Here is a 21,994-nt window from a genome sequence, read left to right on the forward strand (position 1 = left end):
CGTGGCCAGTGACGTGTCTCCATATTTCATATTTAGACATAAAATGTATTTTTGTAGAAAACAAGTATGTTTCTCTGTAACACTATCAACTCAGAGTTTGAGCTTCTTTATGCTGATGTCATAATTACCATGTGAACAACAACATTTACAGAAGTGGAAATAGAAATACTTAATGACATAATAACCCGTGTTTAATATTTGACATGGAATTTTACAACAGCATAATAAAACGACTGCATTATAGGGGATTTAAACAGCAACATTCAGGTACTGAAGTGGATGCATGACGAGCAGCTGCCGACAGGCTGACAGTGTTAAATACGAAATGACGTAAACATTCAGGGGTGTTGAAACAGAAAAGTGTCGCACATGTTTAACATCTTTACCACCATAAAGGAGTTGTTTATTTTAAGGAACTAAAACATGTTTAAAGATGCTGCACACTTTCTCATATCATAAGGAATACATGAGCTACAACTCTGTTGTATAATGTATTAAGGCACTACAGTACACATAAAAAAAGAGGTCAAAAACAAACTTTTTATCTTATTTATCTTTCATGGGCAGTATTTTAAAGTGTTTTGTAAATGTTGTAAATGTAAATGTTGTATTCTCATGTGAAGTGTAGTGACGTGTGTGTTTAAGAAGTTTTGAGTGTATAGTATGAAATGAAAGACATTTAAGTAACTGAGAAAGTTGATAAAGTCTTAACATTTTCAGCTCATAAAAACATCCAAATGCACTCAGTGGCCACTTTGTTAGGTACACCTGCTCAACTGTACAAATATTGAATCATCCAATCACATCACAGCAGCTGGTTATCTCTTGATGTTCAAACTTAGTGTCTGAATGTGAAAGAAAGCTGCTTTAAGTGACTTTGAATGTGATGAGATTGTTGGTGCCAAACTGGCTGGTCTGAGTATTTCAGAAGCTGCTGATCTGCTGGGATTTTCCCACATAGAAATCTCGAGGGTTTACAGAGAACGGTCTAAAAAAAGAGAACATATCCAGTGAGTACTCAGCGTAAAAATGCCTCGTTCATGTTGGAAGAGAATGACCAGACAGCTTCAATCTGAAGCTGAAGGTAACAGTAACAAATAACCATTGGTTACAATCAAGATATCTAGAAAAGCATCTCTGGGAGCACAGTATCTCAAACCCTGATGCAGATGGGCTACAGCAGCAGAGGACCACCAGGGCTATGCGACCAAATTTTTCAGTGGTGCGACTAAAAAAAAATATTCGGTTGCACCTGTGCGACCAACTGTTCGGGTAGCAAAAAAAAAAAAAAATCTGCAACCTTCCCTGTGGTCAACAACAGACACACATTATGCCCCTATCGTGGACTAAACCAATCAGAGATAGTCAGGGGCGGGACCTCTCTGATTGGCCGTGGTCCAGTTGAAAGTGCAGGTAGAAGTGGGAGGTGAGTAGCTTGAATAAAGTGATATCAATTCATTAAATCCTGAATCGACTTTTAAATATAACTGTGTTTGGCCAGAAACGCCAGATTCTCAGATTAAAGCTCACAAAACCATTTCAACAACAACCATACAGCAGATGAGAGCAGGTACACGGATTCCACACAAAGACGTAAACACAGAACGGACCAACGCATCAGAATCAGCTTTGTCTTTCTCGGCTTTCTCACCCGACGGCCCGTAGACGGACACGCTGTCGGAGCTTAACGATCCTGATGCGTCCGGTCCGTGCTGTGATTACGTCTTTTTGCGCTGATTCTGAGCTGCAGGTTCTGTCTCTCTCCAACCAAAATTCACCGAGCCAGCAGCAAAAGAAGCAGCAAACTGCGCTTCACATTTGACCAATGTCGTCATGAATTTTGCTGTTTTGCTTCCACGACTATTAAAATCACACTTCATGCACAGCTGGCTCTCTCTCTCTCTCTCTTTACTTCAAGAACAGTTTTATTCATTCGCTTATTACCCACCAGTCTACCATTGTTTATAGCGCTGTTGGCTGCTGTCTTTTTCTTTTTTCACTTAAATGACCTCAGATAAGAAAGCCTATTTTTTCTGTTATTCAATACTGAAGAAATTTAAACTTTATATGCAGAACATTGTAGAATATTTTTAAGGTTATCTGCTATAAAAAGCCAGACCAGGAAAATCTCCTTCATGTTTTTCTGTGTTTTATTCTCAGTTACTTTCACACAAAGGCATCTGCTGTGATGTTCACAATTCTGATGAAGTCAGTACTGATAAATGATCAGAATTATAATATTTCTGACTGTCTGAGGCTAAGTTGAATCGAATCGGGACTTTGAAAACCGGAATCGAGTGGATTATAGAAATCAGTGATGATACCCAGCCCTAGTGAGCAGCCTAGGCACGACAGAAGTGGATGTAGCTGTAATAGGAAAAGAACTATTGCTAACTTTTCTGTTAAGTTAAGGCCTGATCCTTCTGAAATTCATAGCCAGTGCTCTGACACGGTGTCATCAATCTTTGAATGCTGAAAAAGCACAGTGTATCCAGAAAAACACATTATATTATATAAATTATTATAAAATTTGTGTGCGCCTAACTTTTGTGCCCATGGCAAAAAGTTAGTCTAGAGCCCTGACCACACTGGGTGGCACTCCTGTCAGCTGAGAAAAGGAAACTGAAGCTTCAGTTTACACGGCTCATCAAAAATGGACAAGAGAATGTAAAATGTTACCTGGTCTGATGATTTCTGTTGCGAGGTTTAGATGGGTCAGAATTTAGCGTAAACAACATGAAAGCGCAGATCCCTCATGTCTTGTCCCAGGGATTCAGGCTGCTGGTGGAGTAGATGTGTGGGGGATTTTTCTTGTCACAATTTAATGTTGCCTGCTAACCTTAACTACAGACTGTACCTTCCTAAGTAGGGTTGCAAAGGGGCGGAAAATTTCCGGTAAATTTCCGAAAAGTTTCCGGTAAATTTCCATGGTAAGTTAAGCTTGGGAATTTTGGAAATATTCCATATTGGAAACTGTCCATGGAAATAATGGGAATTATGGAAATTAATGGGAATTTAGGAGAACTAACTGGGAATATATTATTTCCAAGCATAAATATAAACAGAAATCATAAGAAAACCTCCATGCAAAATGTTTTCAACAGATATTTAAACAGATTTATTTGTAAGTACAGTAGAATAGAACACGTTTCAATAACTTGTTTCATGGATGAATAAAAACAGAAATGTTGAGTTCAATATTACCATCCCCTAACCCCGCTCATTCAAAAATGCCCCCTGTCCAAAAATCTCCACAAAGTCCCATTCAAAAGGTTAAATGAAAAATGCCACTTATCCTCCAAAACGTCCCATTAAACATGCAAATCTTCCTTCAAGCAATCCTCTTTTCTCATTTTTGCTCAGTCAATAGACTCTTCCTGGACCTCATCATCATCCAACAACATGTCCACTTCCTCAGCATCCAACTCTGAGTCTTCCTCTTCAGTGTCACTTTCCAGCCTTGTTGAGGATGGCTCTGTGTCAGGCTCAAAGAGCCGTAGGTTTGCCCGAATGCCGACCAGCTTTTCCACTCTCACATTTGTGAGCCTGTTGCGAACCTTTGTGTGGGTGTTCCCAAACAGTGACCAGTTGTGCTCGGAGGCAGCTGATGATGGTGGGATTTGGAGGAGAATGGAGGCTACAGGTGCAAGGGCCTCAGATTCACATAGTCCCTTCCACCAGGTGGCTGCAGATATGTGCTGGCATGACTGCCATATTCCATCCCCTTTCCAAAGGCCTTGCTTTGTTCGATACTTTGCCAAACTGCCTAGAACTTTGCCTTTATCGAGACCCAGGTGGTCAGACATGGCTGTAATGACCGCATAGGCACCGTTGATCTCTTCCCCAGAAAGTATGCCCTTGTCATATTTGGGGTCCAGCATGTATGCTGCTGCATGCACTGGCTTCATGCAGAACTCCCTCCGCTGTTCCAATGACTTGACCACAGCCGTTTCCTCTGCTTTCAGTAGTAGGGAAGTGGGCAGAATTGTCTGGATTTCTTCTTTGAGTTCTGCAAAAAGGCACTGGACATCTGACAAGATGGCACCATCCCCCTCTATCTTCGCTATTGCTGCTGCAATAGGTTTGAGGATTTTCTGACTGCTAGATACTCTAGATACCCAGAACACATCATCCAAGATGACCTTCTTGATGTCACTGTCGATGCCTACAGACTGGGATATGGCCATCTCTTGCAGAGACTCCTTTCCCTTCAGAAGGCTGTCAAACATGATAACAACACCACCCCATCGCGTTATGCTGGGAAGCTTCAGTGTAGTACTCTTGTTCTTTAACTTTTGCTTTGACAGAAATGTAGCGGAAGTTACTTGTTTGCCTTTAACATATTTCAGAACTTGCTTCACTCTCTTATTCAGAGTGTCCATTGTTTTTAGTGCCATTATGTCTTTTAGGAGAAGGTTTAGTGTATGGGCTGCACAGCCAATAGTAGTTATATGAGGGTAGGTCTCCTCCACATGTGCCCAGGCAACCTTCATGTTGGCTGCATTGTCAGTGACCAGTGCAAAAACCTTATCTGGTCCAAGGTCATTGATGATCACTTTTAGCTCATCTGCAATGTATTGGCCTGTGTGTCTGTTTTCCTTTGTGTCTACACTCTAGTAGAACACAGGCTGAGGAGTGGTGATTATGTAGTTAATAATTCCTTGTCCCCTGATATTGGACCATCCATCAGAGATGACTGAAATACAGTCAGCTTGGTCAATGGTCTGTTTCACCTTTGCTTGAACTCGACTGAACTCTTCATCCAGTAGATGAGTAGACAATGCATGTCTGGTTGGGGGAATGTATGCTGGTCGGAGAACATTCAAAAATCTCTTCCAGTACACATTGGATGTCAGCATCAGGGGTGAGCCAGCTGCATAGATTGCACGAGCGAAACACTCATCTGCGTTTTTCTGGCTAGTGTCATCCATAAAATCAAAGAATCCTCTGATGCCAGAGGGACCAGGAGCTGATGAGTGGGTATCTGACTCTGATACAGCTGAAACAGATTCATTTTCCCCTTGAGTGGAACTCCTGGCTGCTGCATGTGTTGGGCCTTGAGGAATTTTTTTGCACTTTGCAATGTGCTGCTGCATTTTTGTGGCATTCTTCACGTACGTCTTATCACAATACTTACACATATATACAGATTTCCCTTGTACATTAGCTGGTGTAAAATGTCTCCACACATCAGATAGCGCACGTGGCATTTTTCTGTAAAATAAAACAAGAGCTTGTAAAAATGCTAATGCAATGCAAGAGATCGTAATAATACAATTGCAATATGATAATAAACAGATATAAATAGTAAGGCTAGCTAAACAACTGGAATGATCTTCAAAACAAAACAACCAAATGAGGAAGCTAGCATCTTCTTTATGTTATACTAGCTATGGCTTATTTAGCATCTAACAGATGCTAGCATTTTATTTAGCATCTTATTAGATGCTAGCATTTTATTTAGCATCTTATTAGATGCTAGCATTTTATTTAGCATCTTATCAGATGCTAGCATTTTATTTAGCATCTTATCAGATGCTAGCATTTTATTTAGCATCTTATCAGATTGCTATCTACCAGATTAATACATTTTATGTGATATTCACAATTTAAACATTTAATGAATATATTTTCCCATAATATCATCAAAACTTACCTCACTTGTTAAGTCCACAGGCTCAAATGTGTGCCTTTAATACTCTTTGTCCTTCAGGCTCAAAAGTGTGGTCCATGTGTACATGTGATGGAGGCATGCACAGTGCCAGTAGGTGGTCTCAATAGCCATGCAGCAAGCTTGTGCTCTGTACATGTGATTAAGGAATGGCATGGATATTCAAGTGTATTTGAATTGCATTTGTTTGTTTTTGTCAATATTATGCTAAAATATACTTTCCTCAACTATATTTAAGTTCCCTAAGAAGAGCCAACCTTCAATTTTGAAAATTCCCACTTTATTCCCATAAATTCCCGTTAATTCCCGTTTATTCCCATAGATTCCCGTTAATTCCCATGGAAAGATTCCATCTTTGAAAATTCCGGGAATTTTGCAACCCTATTCCTAAGACATCACACCTTTAGTAAAGCAACCAGAAAAACATAAAAATAAACTCATTAAAGAGATCAGTGTGCACAAAGAGAGAATTCAATAAAGCTGTGACTGCTACTATAGTAACATGGCTCTTTAATAAGAGCAGATAAGAGAGGCCGGCTGGTTTCCAGGCAGCCTGAGGCAGAAAGTGGATTAATTGATGTCATGTCAGACAGAAGGAGAGAAAACCAAAGCAAGAGATGACATCACTCATCGCTGAGAGGCGTAAATCCTGGTTATATCTGCAGCCAGCTCAGGTCTTCAGCTCTGAACAGAAGAGAAGAGGAGAAAACAAAAATTAAACACTGAGCAGCTTTCACGTTATAAGCTAGTGGCTTGATTTATTATTTTTTAAAACATGAACTAAGGTTGGTTTCGGTAGCATACAGTAGTGGTTAAAACTGCTATAAATAATAGTTGTCATCAAATTTTACTTTAAGTATTTTTCATGTTTTAGATTGCAGGTTGTTTTAGCATAAACACTCCAATAATACACTTCTCACTTCCTGCATAGCACCATGTGGCAGACAGATGCCATAAGCAGCTAACCTATAAATCATACTGAAGAATTTAGCATCTGAAGGACCAGATGTTCCTCTGAGAATTTAGTGGAAAGCAAACAGAGGCACCAGTGGATTTCAACATGACACATAAATGACAGACAATGTCATCCCGTATGTCCTGCATAGGGTTTGTCTTTAGTCTGTAAAGAAAAGGATATAACTTCCAAGGCTAAAAAGTGACGCCAATGCAGAAGCTGCAGTTTTTCTAGTGACCAGCAGGGGGCAATGCATATGGCTTCTGATCATACAGAAGTCAATGTCACTCCCATCAGTTAGATGGGAGATTAGATGTTCGAACATTTAATTTTAAAGGTAACTGGAAAGCAGCATGGTTCAATTCCATTTTATTTATATGGTGCCAAATCACAGCATATATATATATATATATATATATATATATATATATATATATATATATATATATATATATATATATATATATATATCAATCACCTAAAGGTGCTTTTTTTGGTAAGACCCTACAATCATACAAAGAAAACCCCAACAGTCAGACAACTCCCGACAAGCAAGCACTTGGTAACTGTGGGAAGGAAAAACTCCCTTTTAACAGGAAGAAACCAACAACAAATGTAACTGCTATTACAGTTGAGGAACTAAACATTTTTGTATATTTTACAGTCTAACTTGTATAAATGCAGGACAGCACTCACTGAGCCTGTGCTTTTGTTAAGATTTGGCCTCTAGCCATCAGCTCTGCGATGCAAGCCACGGCAGGATCGAACATCAGGCTGGCCGCTGCCACCACCACATCATCCCTGTTAAAAAAAAAAAAAGGGTAACGTGAGAAACTTTACACACAGAGGACGAGCTTATGGTCAGCTGTTCGGGGCTAACTCTGCACTCACTTTATGTAGAAAGCCAGAAATTTCCTTTCTTCCATTTTGCCTTTGAATATAATTTCTGTGTATCCTTCCCCATAGCCTAGAAAGAGGAAATGAGAGGAGGAACAAAGATTTAACACAGCCTCATCTTTAAAAAAAAATTACATTTTAAAGGTGACATTTAGAAGTCAACACTCCACCGGCGTATCGGATACTCTTCCCAAGCAAAACAGTCCAGAAGAAAGGAACAGACTCGATTTTTGTGGATTTCTTCAGCATGTTCAGAGCTGCTACTCTTCCTGGTACAAAAGACAATGATAAGGTTTAACTCGGCATTAAATCACCCATTATAAGTTTTCAACTGAATGAAAAACACAGTCCTTTAGCCTCTCACCGTGAGCGTGTGACATTTGCCAGTGACCAATGCTGACCCTCTGGTCGCCTCGAATGGTCAGAGGGAAAGAGGTAACATCTCCAGCGGCAAAAATATCTGGTACGTTCGTCCTCATGAACTGTTAGAATAGATGAATAAAGGCTACAGCAAGAACCTCAACATAAGACGTGTAAAATACATACATGCAGCTATTCCCTCCATTCATCAGGGCACACAGTTAGGGCTATATTTTTTTTTAGTTTTTGCCTCTGTATGTTTTCAGGCGACGTCTAATCTGGCCTTCCATGTCCTTGAGTGAAATCAGTAGTTTGCACCTTGATGTAAACTCTCTCCATTTACATTCATGACGCTGTCTCTTGATTGTAGACTTTGAAAATAACACTTTCGCCTCCTTGAGAGTGTTTATAACTCTGTTAGATGCTGTGAAGCTGTTTTATTTATTTATTTTAAACTGAGGAAACATTACTATGGTCATGAACCAGACTGTTGATTTGACAGGTTTATTTTGGTTAGCGGTCATCAGATGTGCAGATAATGTAAGAAAGAGACCTTTTTGAAGCAAAAGTTTTAATTTTAACGTAGGAAAAGCAAAAGTGTACTCATATTGACGATGCTGGCTCACCATCAAAGCTTACGGTAACAGTTAAAGAAACGTAGACACCTCTGGGTGCCATGCTTTATGCTTTAGTTATATCAGCATAAGTTCGGCTGTGCCCTCTACAGGCTGCGTTACCTTGTCAACAATCACAGCTTTCCTTGAATCCACTTCCACCTCGCTTCCTGCCAATAAGTCTGAATTGGGGATTACACCTGAAAAACATATAATTGACTCTGATATTGGTGGAACTACACAGGAAGTTTCTGTCTGACTTTGTTTAAAACAGTCATCACTCATAAAGCAATGTTAGCAAACACCACACATCCAAACGTCTCCACACTCAAACACTCCCAAACTTGATTTGCATTTCAGGCAGACCTAAACACTGAAGTAGAAAAATAACTACCAATGCCAGCAATCACAACATCAGCCTCCAGGACTACACCACTCTTCAACACCACCTGCTTCACCTGAAAATCCCCCCCCCCCCCCCCCCCCAAAAAAAAAACATCAGTTATGGCTGTTTAAGCAGAATATATTAGACTTCAGAGATAATGGGTTATTTTACAAGCGATACCATGAGGGTTGATGTTTGATCTTTGTTACTAATGCTGCGGGTGACATGTATTCCTGTTCTACAATCATTAACCAAACCGTCCGTCATGAAAATAATGGCAGGCAGAGATACCTTTCCATTCTCTCCTCTGATCTCGGTGACTCGATCGTTCATGTGGAACTTCACATTTTTTTCTTCCAACATCTGAAAGTGAAAAACTGTGTTTTAGTTATGTTAATTAAAAAAAATCCAAAAGAGTAGCACTGAAAACTGTTGTCATCATAGTCGCGCACTTGCATACTCAGCTGGCCGATCTCTGACCCCAGAGTGCGCTCAAACGGGTATTGAGTAGTGCCAACCATAGCCACACTGGCAGCTTTGTCTGAAAAGTAGGACGCCACCTCCATACCTAATATGCAAATGAAAAACACATCAGCGACGTGCACATTTGTGTGCCATAGCTGTCAGATATCTATGAGCAAAGAGCGTCACGTCAACCCCGATGGGCAAAAAGATGAAAGATGTCTCATTCTTTAACATAAAAAAAGAAACCTTATTTAATAACCTATGAAAGACGCTCCGGTAACAACTACTTTCTGGCCAAGGCTGGAGCTGTAAATGTCTTTGGCGTCTTCGTAACTCTGCAGTAACTTTACTCCTTCCAGGTCTGAACCAGGACAGGTGAGCGGCCGTGCCCTGTGAACAAAAAAAATAAAATTTTAAAAAGGGACCACAACTTGTGACATGTTGTGACACATACAATGTACGTTTGCTTTTGCTCATTAAAGACGGTCTCACCTGCAGCCTGTTGCGATGAGGAGCTGGTCGTAACGCTGCAGAGTGCCATCACTCATTTTCACTTCCTTCTTGGCTGGATTTACTGACACCACCTGCAAAGCAACGCACAAACCTTACACATACACAAAAACATACCCCTGTAGTCAAGTCACTTCGCTGGCTCCCAGCTCAAAACACAATTACATTTAAAATCCTGCTCAAGTAGAAAAGTGCTATACAAGAACTTGTCCATTTACCATTTTACCATCTCCAGAATTAGATCCAAGCGTGCTGAGGGTACTTTCAGTTACTGACCCGAGGTCAGTTCCAGCTGTGTCTACATTCAGAAACAGACTTAAAAACCTTTCTTCTCTCACAGGCCAAGAAACTGGACTAAGTGTGTGTGGGTGTGCATGTGTATGTTCGCTTGTATTTTAGTTTTATTTTGCTGTTTTTATTGTAAACCTACACAGGCATTTATGTTTTTATCTTCTGTGCTAAGCACGTTGAGTCTGAGCATAATTAAATATACTAAATAAATAAAACTGCTATTAATACTACACCGATTACCAAACAGCAGACCCTCTTAAGGCCCGCAGATCTTACTATTCCCCAAGAGAAGATTGATTTCCAAAACTTGGCGAGAGTGCATCAAAAATATATTCTAACCTCTTTCTTTGTCCACATCTCCATCCCGTATCGTTGATAAAAGTCATCTGGCCGGAGAAGGATGCTGCTGCTCTCCACATTCAGAGCCTGAAAGAAGGAATGCCACTCACTAAAACCACTCAGAGAGAAAAACACAAATCAAAAGACAGAAATACAAACACATGGGGCATCTACCCCCTTATCCTGGTGCTTACCTTGCTCAGTTTGGGTTTATCAAATGGAGGCACGGAGTCTTTAGTTATGATGATGATGCGACCCTGGTAGCAATTTTGCCGAAGCGTCTCAGCGCAGACCAGAGAGGCGGGGCCTGAAATTACAGTTTCTATGTTCAGGACTGTGATTTTTTTTTTATTTTTTATACCTCCTAGTCTCTGTCTTCACTTTTGCCTGAATACTTTAAATAGTACAAAAAGCTGCCATGCCTTAAACCTGCCTGTCGGTTAAAACGGACTGATGAATATTTCCATCTCATATTCATTACAAAGTTCTCACCTCCTCCTATGAGCAGAATAGTATGTTTGACGTCCGGCACCACACTGCACATCTCTTTTACCCGTTTGGTTACGGTCAGAGACTGAGACAAACACACAGTGCATTGTAACACAACATAAAAGTGCACTTTGGTTCATTTTAATCGTCTTATACCTGATCTGCCTTACTTTTTTGTTGATTGAAACGTACACCTTGCCGTCTTCAACTTTGACCTGTTAAATGAAACCACATTTATGATTGTTGCCTGACTGTAGGTGAACAGAATAGTTTCCCTGAAAACATTTTTAATAGGCAGAAAGTTTGCTGAACCATAATGAGATAGGATAACAGAACCAGACGTGTATAGGTTTAGAAAGAAAAGCCCTTTTCATACATTATTTTTGCCTTTTTTTGATCAAACGTTCCCTGTTTGAGAAGCTCAGATGCAAAAAAAACCACAGCCTATCTCCTAAATGTTTTTCATAAGCTCAAATATAAATATAAATATTGTTAAAATGATCTGAGCCCTTAATTAATTTAAACTCCTTTAATATATCTTTATTCTTTATACAATTACATTAAACTGGAACCAGAACTTCAACGGTATATTAGTCAAATCGTCTCATGAGCGATCACAATACACACGTTACTGCCTGTAAAAGTAACATGTATGACCTTGAACTTGAACACAATCTGAGTGAAGACGCATTAGGTGATCACAGTGATCCAATTTTTGACCAAAACTGTAGGTGTAGTGATTCTGGTGAAGCGAGATGGGACAGATGAATGAGGGACACCTCACCATGGCATAAGCTGATCGACTCTTTGGGCAGGTGAGCTACAAAATGAATCCATCAATTTGTGAGAAAATGTAATAAACAATGGAGAAAATGACCCAAATGCAGGAAGCCACAGAATCAGAGGTCAAATCCAAAAATCCAGCTGTTGAATTGAGGTAGGTGTAAACAAAAAGTGAGGGATGAAACAAACAATACCACTCGCAAACTTCTTTAAAGCCTTTGACCAAGAATATCTGACAACATGGCAGTGTTAGGCAGGAGGTGTTTGTATATATACACTGCAGAGACGACTTGAATACAGGTGTGGCAGAAGGAGGGCTTTAAAGAGAAAAAAAAAAGCCAACAGAAAATATTTCACAATACAGGAAGTGACTGAGCAGAAAACCAGAATCATGACAAAGAAAACCCTGGATGAACTTGTGATAAGTGCCATTTCACCTTGTAGCAGGGCAGACTGTCGAGACCTGGATAATCCTCAATATCTCCATTCCTGACATTGAAGCACGCACCATGAAAAGGACATCTCACTCTGTCACCAACCAGCGTCCCTGAATTAACACAGAGCATGCAACTTAGAAAGTGAAAGAAAGCGAGAAAGATAAATAGCCGAGACGTAACTTAAGTCCTTACCCTTGATCAGAGGTGCACCGTAATGAGAGCACCTGCCTCCAACAGCGCTGTACTGACCCTCGCTGCGGACTAGCAGCACCTTCTGATCCCCCACAGTTACTTCTTTCATTCTGCATGAACACAAAAGGAGCAAAAGAAGAAATCATTATAAAAACCTTTGTTTTTTACCATTTTCCTCTTTTATTTTGATGTTGTATCTAACGTCCCTCTGTTTTTTTTAAACTCCCTGTCTTTGTGCTCTTTCCCAACAGCTTGTAAATATCACATATCGCTAATTAATTTGCTAAGTAATGGATCACACAATTACTGTGCCACCCGAAGGTTGATCTGCACATCTTTTAAGATTAGCAGCAAAGGCCTGGCTTCAGGGCTTTCTACCAAAGAGCTTTCTTATCCTTTAAACTATTTCCTTTACTTTGGCCACTTGGTTTGGTTTAGGAAAATATAACATCTTGGGTTCAAATATATCCTTTCAATTCACCGTTTTGTTAAGAAACGTTGGAATAAGACACCATGCTTCCCTGGGTGACAGATCAGGTCTTTGCTCCCGGTGTTTGTTTTTCTTAGATTTTTCGCTGTGTCGTATATGACCGTTGCTTCTCTGATCCCTCTGCACTGATTTTGAACTTTTGACCTGGTTTCCTGTTTGCAAAGGTATCACAAGCAGATGTGGTGAATTGCATTGTGACTTACTGTCCATCTTTGAGATCAGCCTCCTGACACACCAGTTCCGTCACCTCCTCCTGGGTCTCCGTTTGACCGGTTTCTTGGCACTGATTCATCCTGCAATACGTTAACCACCCTAAGTAAACATGTTTGCTGTTAGAATGACTGGGTGGGCCCGCAGACTGCCAAGATTTATGATAATGCGTGTCTAGACCAAAGTCAGCTACAAACCAGCTTAGTAGAAAACAGACAACATGCAGGATATGGCCAGAATAACCACACATGAATGGATTTAGCTGCTGTGAAACATTTTCATTGCAAATACTTCTACATTTCAACTGAAACGCTTCTTGGTAATTAAATATTAAACATTAATCACAGCTCACCTATGTTTCTAATTAACAGAAGGTAAGAGAGCAAATGCAGAAAAAAAAATATGTTGGGTACAGAAAACACTTTCTGCCTCGTTCTGCAGAATCGATGAAGATCATATACAGACTGAGCTGTACAGCAGCCTATTAGTATAACAAGGGTTCAAATGAAGTAAACAAGCATCATTATTTATATATAAGAAGGCCAAAACTTTAGGCTAACACTAAGACCAATAAATGGTAAATGGCCTGTATTTATATAGCGCTTTACTAGTCCCTAAGGACCCCAAAGCGCTTTACATATCCAGTCATCCACCCATTCACACACACATTCACACACACAATAGGTCAATGATGTCAAACTAATTTTACATCATTTTTAAATCAGAATTAAGGGTTTATCGCCCTTTTTTTTTTTAGTGTAACAAAGTTTAACTACCTGTTTAATTCCTGAAATAAATTGAGGAAAAGAAGTGCAATTCCAACAGTACATCTCAGGTTTTCTACATGACAATGAAATCCTGCTGTAGAGAGAGAGAAAAAAACAGGAATTTTGCTGTCATTTAATTGTTTAACTAGCACTTATTAACTTATTATTTGTCATTATAATTATTATTAGTATTATTTTTATTAATGGCGCCATAATGAACAGCCAAGGGGGAACAGTCTTTATCAGCAGGAAAAGCTGTAAAACTTATACAAAAAAAACTTTTGTATACGATTTGTTGATAATCTGTTAAACATAAATGATGTCAAGACACAATGAGATCAAAAATTCAGAAGCTGCAATCAGTTGTTGCCTGTTGTGACTTTTATACATCTTTATTTATCAGGTAAACAGTCTCAAGAGAGACTTGGACAAGCTGGCGGCAAAACATAAAAGTTCTGTAGAGATATTTTAAGAAATAAAATGGACTGTGCTGATAACAATGTCAAACACGGAGTGGGGACAATAAAGCAGAGTCATAATGATGCTTGCAAAAACTGGCCACCTCTTTATTTCATATATCACAATACCTGTTTAGCTGTATAAACAATATTTAAACAACGAAAAAACAAAACAAATAACAAACATGTAAATAGCAAAAATCACTTTTTGGTATGACATCGGAGTCTTTGCCGTTAGATTTTGGCCCCCGTGCCCTATGTTTGACACCCCCGCTATAGACTGTGATTTACATCTAGCTTACAGCGATATCGAAATCTCCGCGTGCAGAAACTACGCATTATTTCCACGTATACAATAAAAATACAGCTAGCTGGTTTAAAGAGACAAACAGCGAGCCCCCTGAGGCTGCACTCACTTGTTTCCTTGCAGCTGAGCAGCACGGAGGAGAATGCCAGACTGTCAGATAAACACCCCCCGCGTGACAGCCAGCCGGTCCCGCGAGCTCCTCCCTCAGCCAACCGTAACCGAGGAGGAACAATAAAGGGATTGACAATGGGCTGCACAGCACGTATAGCGTATACAGTCCGTATACGGGAGGAACAGACCGTACAGTTACGCCATGAAAAAAAAAGATTAGCGCTGACTAACGAAGGATCAGTACGAACACCTGTGTACCAGAGGATAGATACCTGCAGAACCGCTTTTGCAGGTTTTACTCGGTAGAATAGCAAGGAGCAGGGGCGTTACTGGGCTGTCGTCAGTGGGGTGGCACACCAGGGTGGGGAGAGGGAGGGCATTTAATCATAAATGATCTGCAGCATGCTGTGACAATGACAATAAAGTTTCTGATTCTGATTCTGTGCATGGTTTTCAGGCTTGTGTACAGCCATGTGCCCTATTATTAGCTACATGGAAAGAGGCAAAGCATAAAGGTTTGAAAATTAGTTTCTATTCCTTAAACGTAAAAGTCATAACCCAGTTTTAGTTCAATCACAGCTGTCATGTGGTGAGAGTTGATGATGATGATGATACGGTGGCCCTGAGAGGCCAAACAGACTGCAACTTAAGAAAACACCAGCGATAAGAAAAACACTGCAAAGGCACAAAACACAATGGAAATAGGAAAAACAAAACACAAATAGGAAAAACGAAAACAGAAATAGGAAAGAACAGATTCCCAAAAGCACAAGGGAAGTGTTCCTGGGGAGACAATAACCCGACAGACCATTTGCAGGAACCAAAATATGCTAAGAATTGCGCTGGGTGACACTTAAAAGAAGTGGAGGATCTATCGGTTTTGTGAGGAAAGAAAAGATGAGAGGTAAGTCTGTTAGCCTAACTATTAGCCTAAAACGCCGGCATCTAATAACCAACTCGCAAAATAAAACAAAATAAAAACAAAACAACAAACACGAAAACACCAGACATTATAATACAGACTTATAATTTGCACCGATGTTTTTTCTATAAATTCTATATGCAAAAAGTGAGCGCGAGAGTCCTCTGTGCGCCTGCTTGCTGCTGAAGTAAACTTTATTGTCATCTCCGCTACATACAGTCCAGTATATAGAGAGACGACACGACGAGGCTCCAGTTACAGCAGTGCAAGTAAACAAACAATAAATATAAGAAGAGTAAGAAAATAAATATACACTTTAGGACTCGGGGTAAAGGGATCAATAACAATTTAAAATTTATAATTTACAGTTTGATGATTTAAAGTCTCACACACAACCCGTCGAAACGGGAGGGAGGCCGGCTGCTTCCAAATAGAGCACATTTCATTCATAATGTTTGAAATCCAAGCCTATTATGTATTCATGATTTGAATCCTGGGTTGTGCGAAATCCCAGAAATACACCTTAAACAAAGTGAATCTGTGAACTAAGGTGTAGGTCTATTAGGTTATGTTGTGGCAATCCTCGATATGGGGGATCTTCATACTGGAGTGCAAAATTAAAACCAATGGAAGGTGGACAACAAAAGTTCAAAGCCATCAGGTGCTTAGTTTTAGAAAAAAATAGAAAAGAAGAGGAGGAGAAACGAGCAAAAGATACAGGTAAGCAGATGTGTCATTGGATAATGGCAGGTCATGTAACCTGAAACAATCAGAATCAGAATACTTTATTAATCCCTAAGGAAATAATGTGGATTACAGTTGCTCCAAAAAGAAATGGTAAAAATAGTAACAGTAACAGACAAAACTCCAAACAATACATTATGTTACAGATTTTAATATTAATTAGTTCCGACAACAGTTTTATGTTAATGTACAATCCTTAATATGTTTTATGTATGCGCGCGTGTGTGTGTGCGCGCCAAACCGCCACTGGTCATCAGTATTATATGGCTGTATCCCAATTCAGGGTCTGCAGCCTTAAAGTACGCAGCCTTAACGGTCCACAAGGGCCGCGTACTCAAAGAAAGCTAAGGCCAGAAGTTTGAGGCTTGTGAAATGGGACAGTCTGGCCTCCATCATGCTGCCCAGGTTGCCTAGCAACCATGACACCAACCGCTGGAAATGTTTCATACAGCTTCGTTTGACAGAAATGAAGGAGAAATCTTTCGTTCATTTGTTTGTTTTCATATGAGCTTTGATTTGGTAAGTATCTGAGGCTGAGACCACAGGACTGTAAAACATGATTGTTGGGCTTAATTTCTGTACTGAACAGTCTTTCTAAGATTAGCTATAAATAACAATGAGCTAAAATATAGTTTATGTTAGTTTGGTAAAAAAAAAAAAAAATGTTATCAGAACTTTTTTGAGATTCTGGGTGTCCACACCACTGGGAGTTTACTGCTTTTTTATTATAACACCTGTACACATTTTCCTAAATATTGCCACTGACTTACTCCCTCCATATAATAATAATTAAAAAGATTAAGACCAATAAAAACTAAAATAATACCAAACAGTTTCAAACTATTAAAAACAAAAGTGAAATAAGAGAATCGCATCTGGAAACTAACTGAAACTGAATTTAAAGCAAAAAAATAAATCAAACAAAATGAAAAAGTGTGCGTACTTGCCCGTGAAGTTTTCCTCACAGGTGTACAGGCGTGTGAGAGGAGGAGGACACTAGCGTTGAATTTGTCCAAACCTATCACCTCACCTCTCGCACATACAATGGGTTGCTTTTGTCTTTGCAAACAATAAGCAGTGCTAGGAGTGTCGGGTTTCAGGGTCATCATGACAATGACAGTTACAAGTAGGTTTTTGCTAAATCACCATTGCTGAAGTCTCTGTCCTACCCTTTTTGACCACTTTATAAGGAACATATAGGGGTTTTTTTCTCCATGGTAGGACTCACAGTCAGAACAGATAGATGCTTTTACAACAACAGTGGTTAAGAACACACTTGTTGTGGATAATCAGCTTCGTTTAGAGGTCAAATGATACTTCAGGCGTGTCATTATTAACAGAAAACGAGAGAAGAGAGGGAGGCAAAGAATTGCTCCCTGAGTCTTGGACCCTTGGTTTTTAGTTTTCTGTTCAATGTTTTAGGGGGTTTTGAGGAATTTATGTTAATGCTCTGTAATATTTTATGATTAGAATAAGAAAGGAGAAATGAATGTATCAGAGGAGCAGTTCAGGTGGAGTGAATTTGGAAACAAAGTTAAGAGAGATGAGGCTGGATGGTTTGAATGGATGAACACAAAGCTCTTAGCACATGAAAATGATCACAAAGGATGGTGTGGATATGGTGGGATGGAGCCATACAACCCCTAAAGGAAGCTGCCAAAGGAAGAAGAGTTCATTAACAACAATACACAAGGTTATCAGAGCTCAAGAAACAATCATTCAAATGTCATTAGCCTTGCTGTGAAAAAATACAGTTAAAACATGAGACTGAAATCTGCTCATGTTCTCTTCTTATCTTTTGCTAGTGTGTCTTATCTTTTTAATTGTCTGTTTGTCAAAATCATTGAATATGTACACTGGACAATCATTCCACTCTAGAAAGAGAACAGTTCAAACATATCATTAAAAGCCCTCAAATGACCATTCCCATCACCAAATTACCAATCATGAGGCAATGTGACCTTCAATAATGTAGTACCATATCATAGCGTGCGTGATAGTGAAACCCCTGAAAACTGTTACCTATAACCCATACTCATGGATTTATGTGAATCATTCTCGGTCCAATAGAAAGAATGAATATTCCTGTGCAGACTGTTGAATAAATGCATGAAAACCTTAAAGCTTCTCACCCTCATCTTCTCAACATAACAGGCAATGCACAATCAGGATCCAAGGCGGTGACGCTTTGCCTCTGGATGCTTTTCTCTCTTATCTCTGTTGATTGTGAAATTTATAAAAGAAGCGTGGTTTATGCCTGATGATTCATGTGACTTCTAAACTAAACTAAGCTCGAAACTAACCGCTGTTGTTGTAAAGGCATCTTTCTCTCCTAACTTAGAGTCCTACTCTGTGGGAAATAAAACAACAAAAACGAAATGTTCCTGTGATGTAATCAGAAAAGGGTAGGACAGAGACGACAGCAATGATGATTTAGCAAAAAACAGACTCATTTATTTCCTAGCCCTCTGAAGCTGGACACTCTAATCGTGCCTGTTGTTTGCAAAGACAAAAGCAGCCTATCATATGTGTTCGAGGTGGGGTGACAGGTTTCGAGAAATTCAATGCTACTGTCCTCCTCTTCCACTTCCCACACGTCACCACAACTGTGAGGGATAGTGGTGTGTGGATCGATACTGAAATATCGATTCTTCTGATGCCAGTAATTTATGTTCTAGAATCGATTCTCATATTAAAATATCGATATTTTAGTACTTTGGGGTAAATTTGTAGTTTTTCATTAACAGGAACACCGTGGAAAGAAACTATATCATTCGGATCATCTAAATTGGAAGGAACTACAATTAGATAATATGTACATAATACAGCGATCGTGGCTCAAGAGTTGGCAGTTCGTCTTGTAATCGGAAGGTTGCCGGTCAGATCCCCGGCTCGGACAGTCTCAGCCATTCTGGCCTTGGGCAAGACACTTTACCTGTTGCCTACTGGTGGTGGTCAGTGTCCGGCAACCTCGCCTCTGTCAGTGCGCCCCAGGGCAGCTGTGGCTACAATGTAGCTTGCCATCACCTATGTGTGAATGTGTGGATGACTGAATGTATTGTAAAGCACTTTGGGGTCCTTAGGGACTAAGTAAAGCGCTATACAAATAGAGGCCATTTACCATAATACAATTATATATTGTATTATGAAATACAATGAAACATTAAGTTTTTGTACATCGGGAAATTACACATCAAGGAGAAAGGGCAAGAGTTGTGCGTGTGCGTGTGTGTGTGTGTGTGTGTGTGTGTGTGTGTGTGTGTGTGTGTTGTAGAGTCTGACAACAGTGGGGAGGAAAGACCTGCGAAATCTCTCCATTCCACAGGCCGCAGCCTGACACTGAAGGAGCTGTTCAGTGCTGTCAGAGTCTCCTACATGGGGTGGGAGATGTTGTCCAACAAGGATGACAGCTCAGCCACCGTTCTCCTTTCACCCACCACCTCCACTGGGACCAGAGGGCATCCTAGAACAGAGCTGGCCCTCCAGCTGGCCCTTAGAATATGGAAGTGGGTATATTAATGCCCTGATCTGGGAATGGTATTTATATAACATTCACACACAACACACACACACACACACACACACACACACACACACACACACACACACACACACACACACACACTGTCAACTTGAATTTATGCAATAACTTTGGCTGCCCAAAGACACTTTGACACAAGGACTGGGGAGACAGAGATTGATTATCAATCAGAACCTTCTGATATTGGCCGTCCCACTTTTGAGCTACCCCATATGGAGGAGGTGGTAGAGCTCATTCACCTCTTATACAGCTGAGAAGCTTATTGAATCTTACTTTAACCCAAAGTGTATTGTTTTTTAATCTATGCTGCATTAGTCTTTGGTTGTTATACTGGAATAAAACACTCATCCTACAAATCATTTTGCTCTTCTTTGTAGCTCAGTACGCTTTATGGTTGTGTGCGTTTTTGCTTTTAGCCGCGTGATGTCGCTGTGTCATTAAAGATCACAGCAATCATTGTGTACATGTTCAGGTCCGGACGTGAATGAAAGCGGCGCTCGTTTGGTCTCTACCACAGGGGAAAAAAACATGAGTGGGAAACAAAACATTAATTTGGCTTCCATCTAAATTCAGAAAAGAGTGGATCATACCACTATTATTTATTTTGCACTCATATATCATAAATATGTCAGAATCAAAGCACCACGCTTTCCCTTATATGATCTGTAGTCACATATACAAATAAACTACTACTCCCATGAATCCGCGGTGGTTTCTGAGCCAATGATTTGCGTTAGAGGCGGTGATGCTTTAAAGGCTGTTTGTAATTTACAACTTTGTTTATGGGAGGTTCGAGTGAATTCTGGAGGATTTGTTTGTTTGTTTGTTTGTTTGTTTGTTTGTTTGTTTTTGTTGTTCTTTGAATAAAGCAACAATAACAAGCTGTTATAAAAACTGCACATGATGGTCCAGCAATTAATATCTGTTTGCACATTCAACTGCTGTCTTTAACAGTTGGTAGAGAAGGTCGGAAGGAGCTTCACTTTGCCTTTGTTGATATGAGAGGGCATGTGACAGGGTGCCAAGGTAGGAGCTGTGGGACTGCATGAGGAGGTTTGGAGCGGCAGAGAAGTATGTGAGGGTGGTGCAGGGCAGTGAGGCAGTGGGGAGGTGTGTGGTCGGAGTGACCGATGCGTTAAAAGTGGGGGTGGGATTACATCAAGGATCAGCTTGGAAGAGAGTCTGGAAAGGTGGAGGCATGCTGTGGAGAGGAGTGGGGAAAAAGTCAGTGGAAGGAGGACAGAATACATCCGTGTGATGCGGACAGGTGTAGCAGTGAAGCTGCAGGGAGTACAGATAGTTTAAATACCTGGAGTCAACCATCCGAAGCAACAGAGAGTGCACAAGAGAAGTGAGAAGATAGATCAGGCAGGGTGGAGTGGGTGGAGACAAGTGTCATGGGTGATTTGTTACAGAAAGATAACATCAGGAGTGAATGGAAAGGTTTCCAAGACAATAGTGAAGCCTGCTCTGATGCACAGTTTGAAGACAAAGACCAGAGGCCAAGATGAAGGTGTTAAGATTGAAGAGGATGGACATGATGAGAAATGATTACTCCAGAGGGACAGCTCAGGTGGAGCAGTTTGGAGACAAAGGTAGAGACCCAAGACTGAGATGGGTTGGACATGCGCATTGGAGGAATGGTGGACCAAAGGATGTCAAAAATGGACAGGAGCAAGTTCATGGATGTAGTGAAGGAGAACGTGCATGATGATAGGGTAGGATGGAGGCAAATGATTGACTGTGGCAACCATCAAAGGAAACAGCCAAATAAAGAAGATATTTCTTTATTTTTATAAAGTTATAAATTGTAAATGAGAGTATAACAGTGCGTAAAATAGGCAGTGTTGTATTCACTGAAACACTGTCCCGCAGAGCCTCTCAGAGCAGCAAAGTCTAAAGTACACATACCTATAATGTTTATAGTCGTTATGAACCCCGTAAATGTTACGAGAGAAGTTATGAGAGGCTTTTCGGACAGCACGTGAACTCAACACAACATGTGAAAACGCGCTTGGCCGCGCCCCTTCATAGTAGGGCGGGGAGAAGCTGCTGT

General features: G+C 40.2%; 1 protein-coding gene across 3 annotated transcripts; it reads right to left on the reverse strand.

Moving 5' to 3' along the window:
• Positions 1–5,656: 5,656 nt before the first annotated feature.
• aifm4 (apoptosis inducing factor mitochondria associated 4) lies at positions 5,657–15,034 on the reverse strand. Of its 3 annotated transcripts, XM_085429985.1 has the most exons (20): positions 14,730–15,034; positions 13,865–13,949; positions 13,082–13,190; positions 12,389–12,498; positions 12,197–12,306; positions 11,147–11,191; positions 10,980–11,061; positions 10,682–10,794; positions 10,488–10,574; positions 9,840–9,931; positions 9,607–9,737; positions 9,335–9,450; positions 9,174–9,245; positions 8,892–8,955; positions 8,621–8,697; positions 7,888–8,005; positions 7,694–7,792; positions 7,518–7,593; positions 7,323–7,427; positions 5,657–6,355 (listed from the first exon to the last, which is right to left on the reverse strand). In XM_085429985.1, exons 3-20 carry the CDS (start codon positions 13,168–13,170, stop codon positions 6,325–6,327), a joined length of 1,617 nt encoding a protein of 538 aa, XP_085286111.1. In that variant the 5' UTR covers positions 13,171–13,190; positions 13,865–13,949; positions 14,730–15,034; the 3' UTR covers positions 5,657–6,324. The 3 variants fall into 3 exon arrangements, with proteins under 3 accessions (XP_085286111.1, XP_085286113.1, XP_085286112.1); XM_085429987.1 differs by lacking the exon at positions 13,865–13,949 and having other exon boundaries at positions 13,082–13,171; XM_085429986.1 differs by lacking the exon at positions 13,865–13,949.
• Positions 15,035–21,994: the final 6,960 nt, after the last annotated feature.

Source organism: Copadichromis virginalis, linkage group LG14, assembly GCF_057382275.1.
Source record: "Copadichromis virginalis isolate Kocher_CV1m ecotype Utaka linkage group LG14, C_Virginalis_male_GT1.1, whole genome shotgun sequence".
NCBI lineage: Eukaryota > Metazoa > Chordata > Actinopteri > Cichliformes > Cichlidae > Copadichromis > Copadichromis virginalis.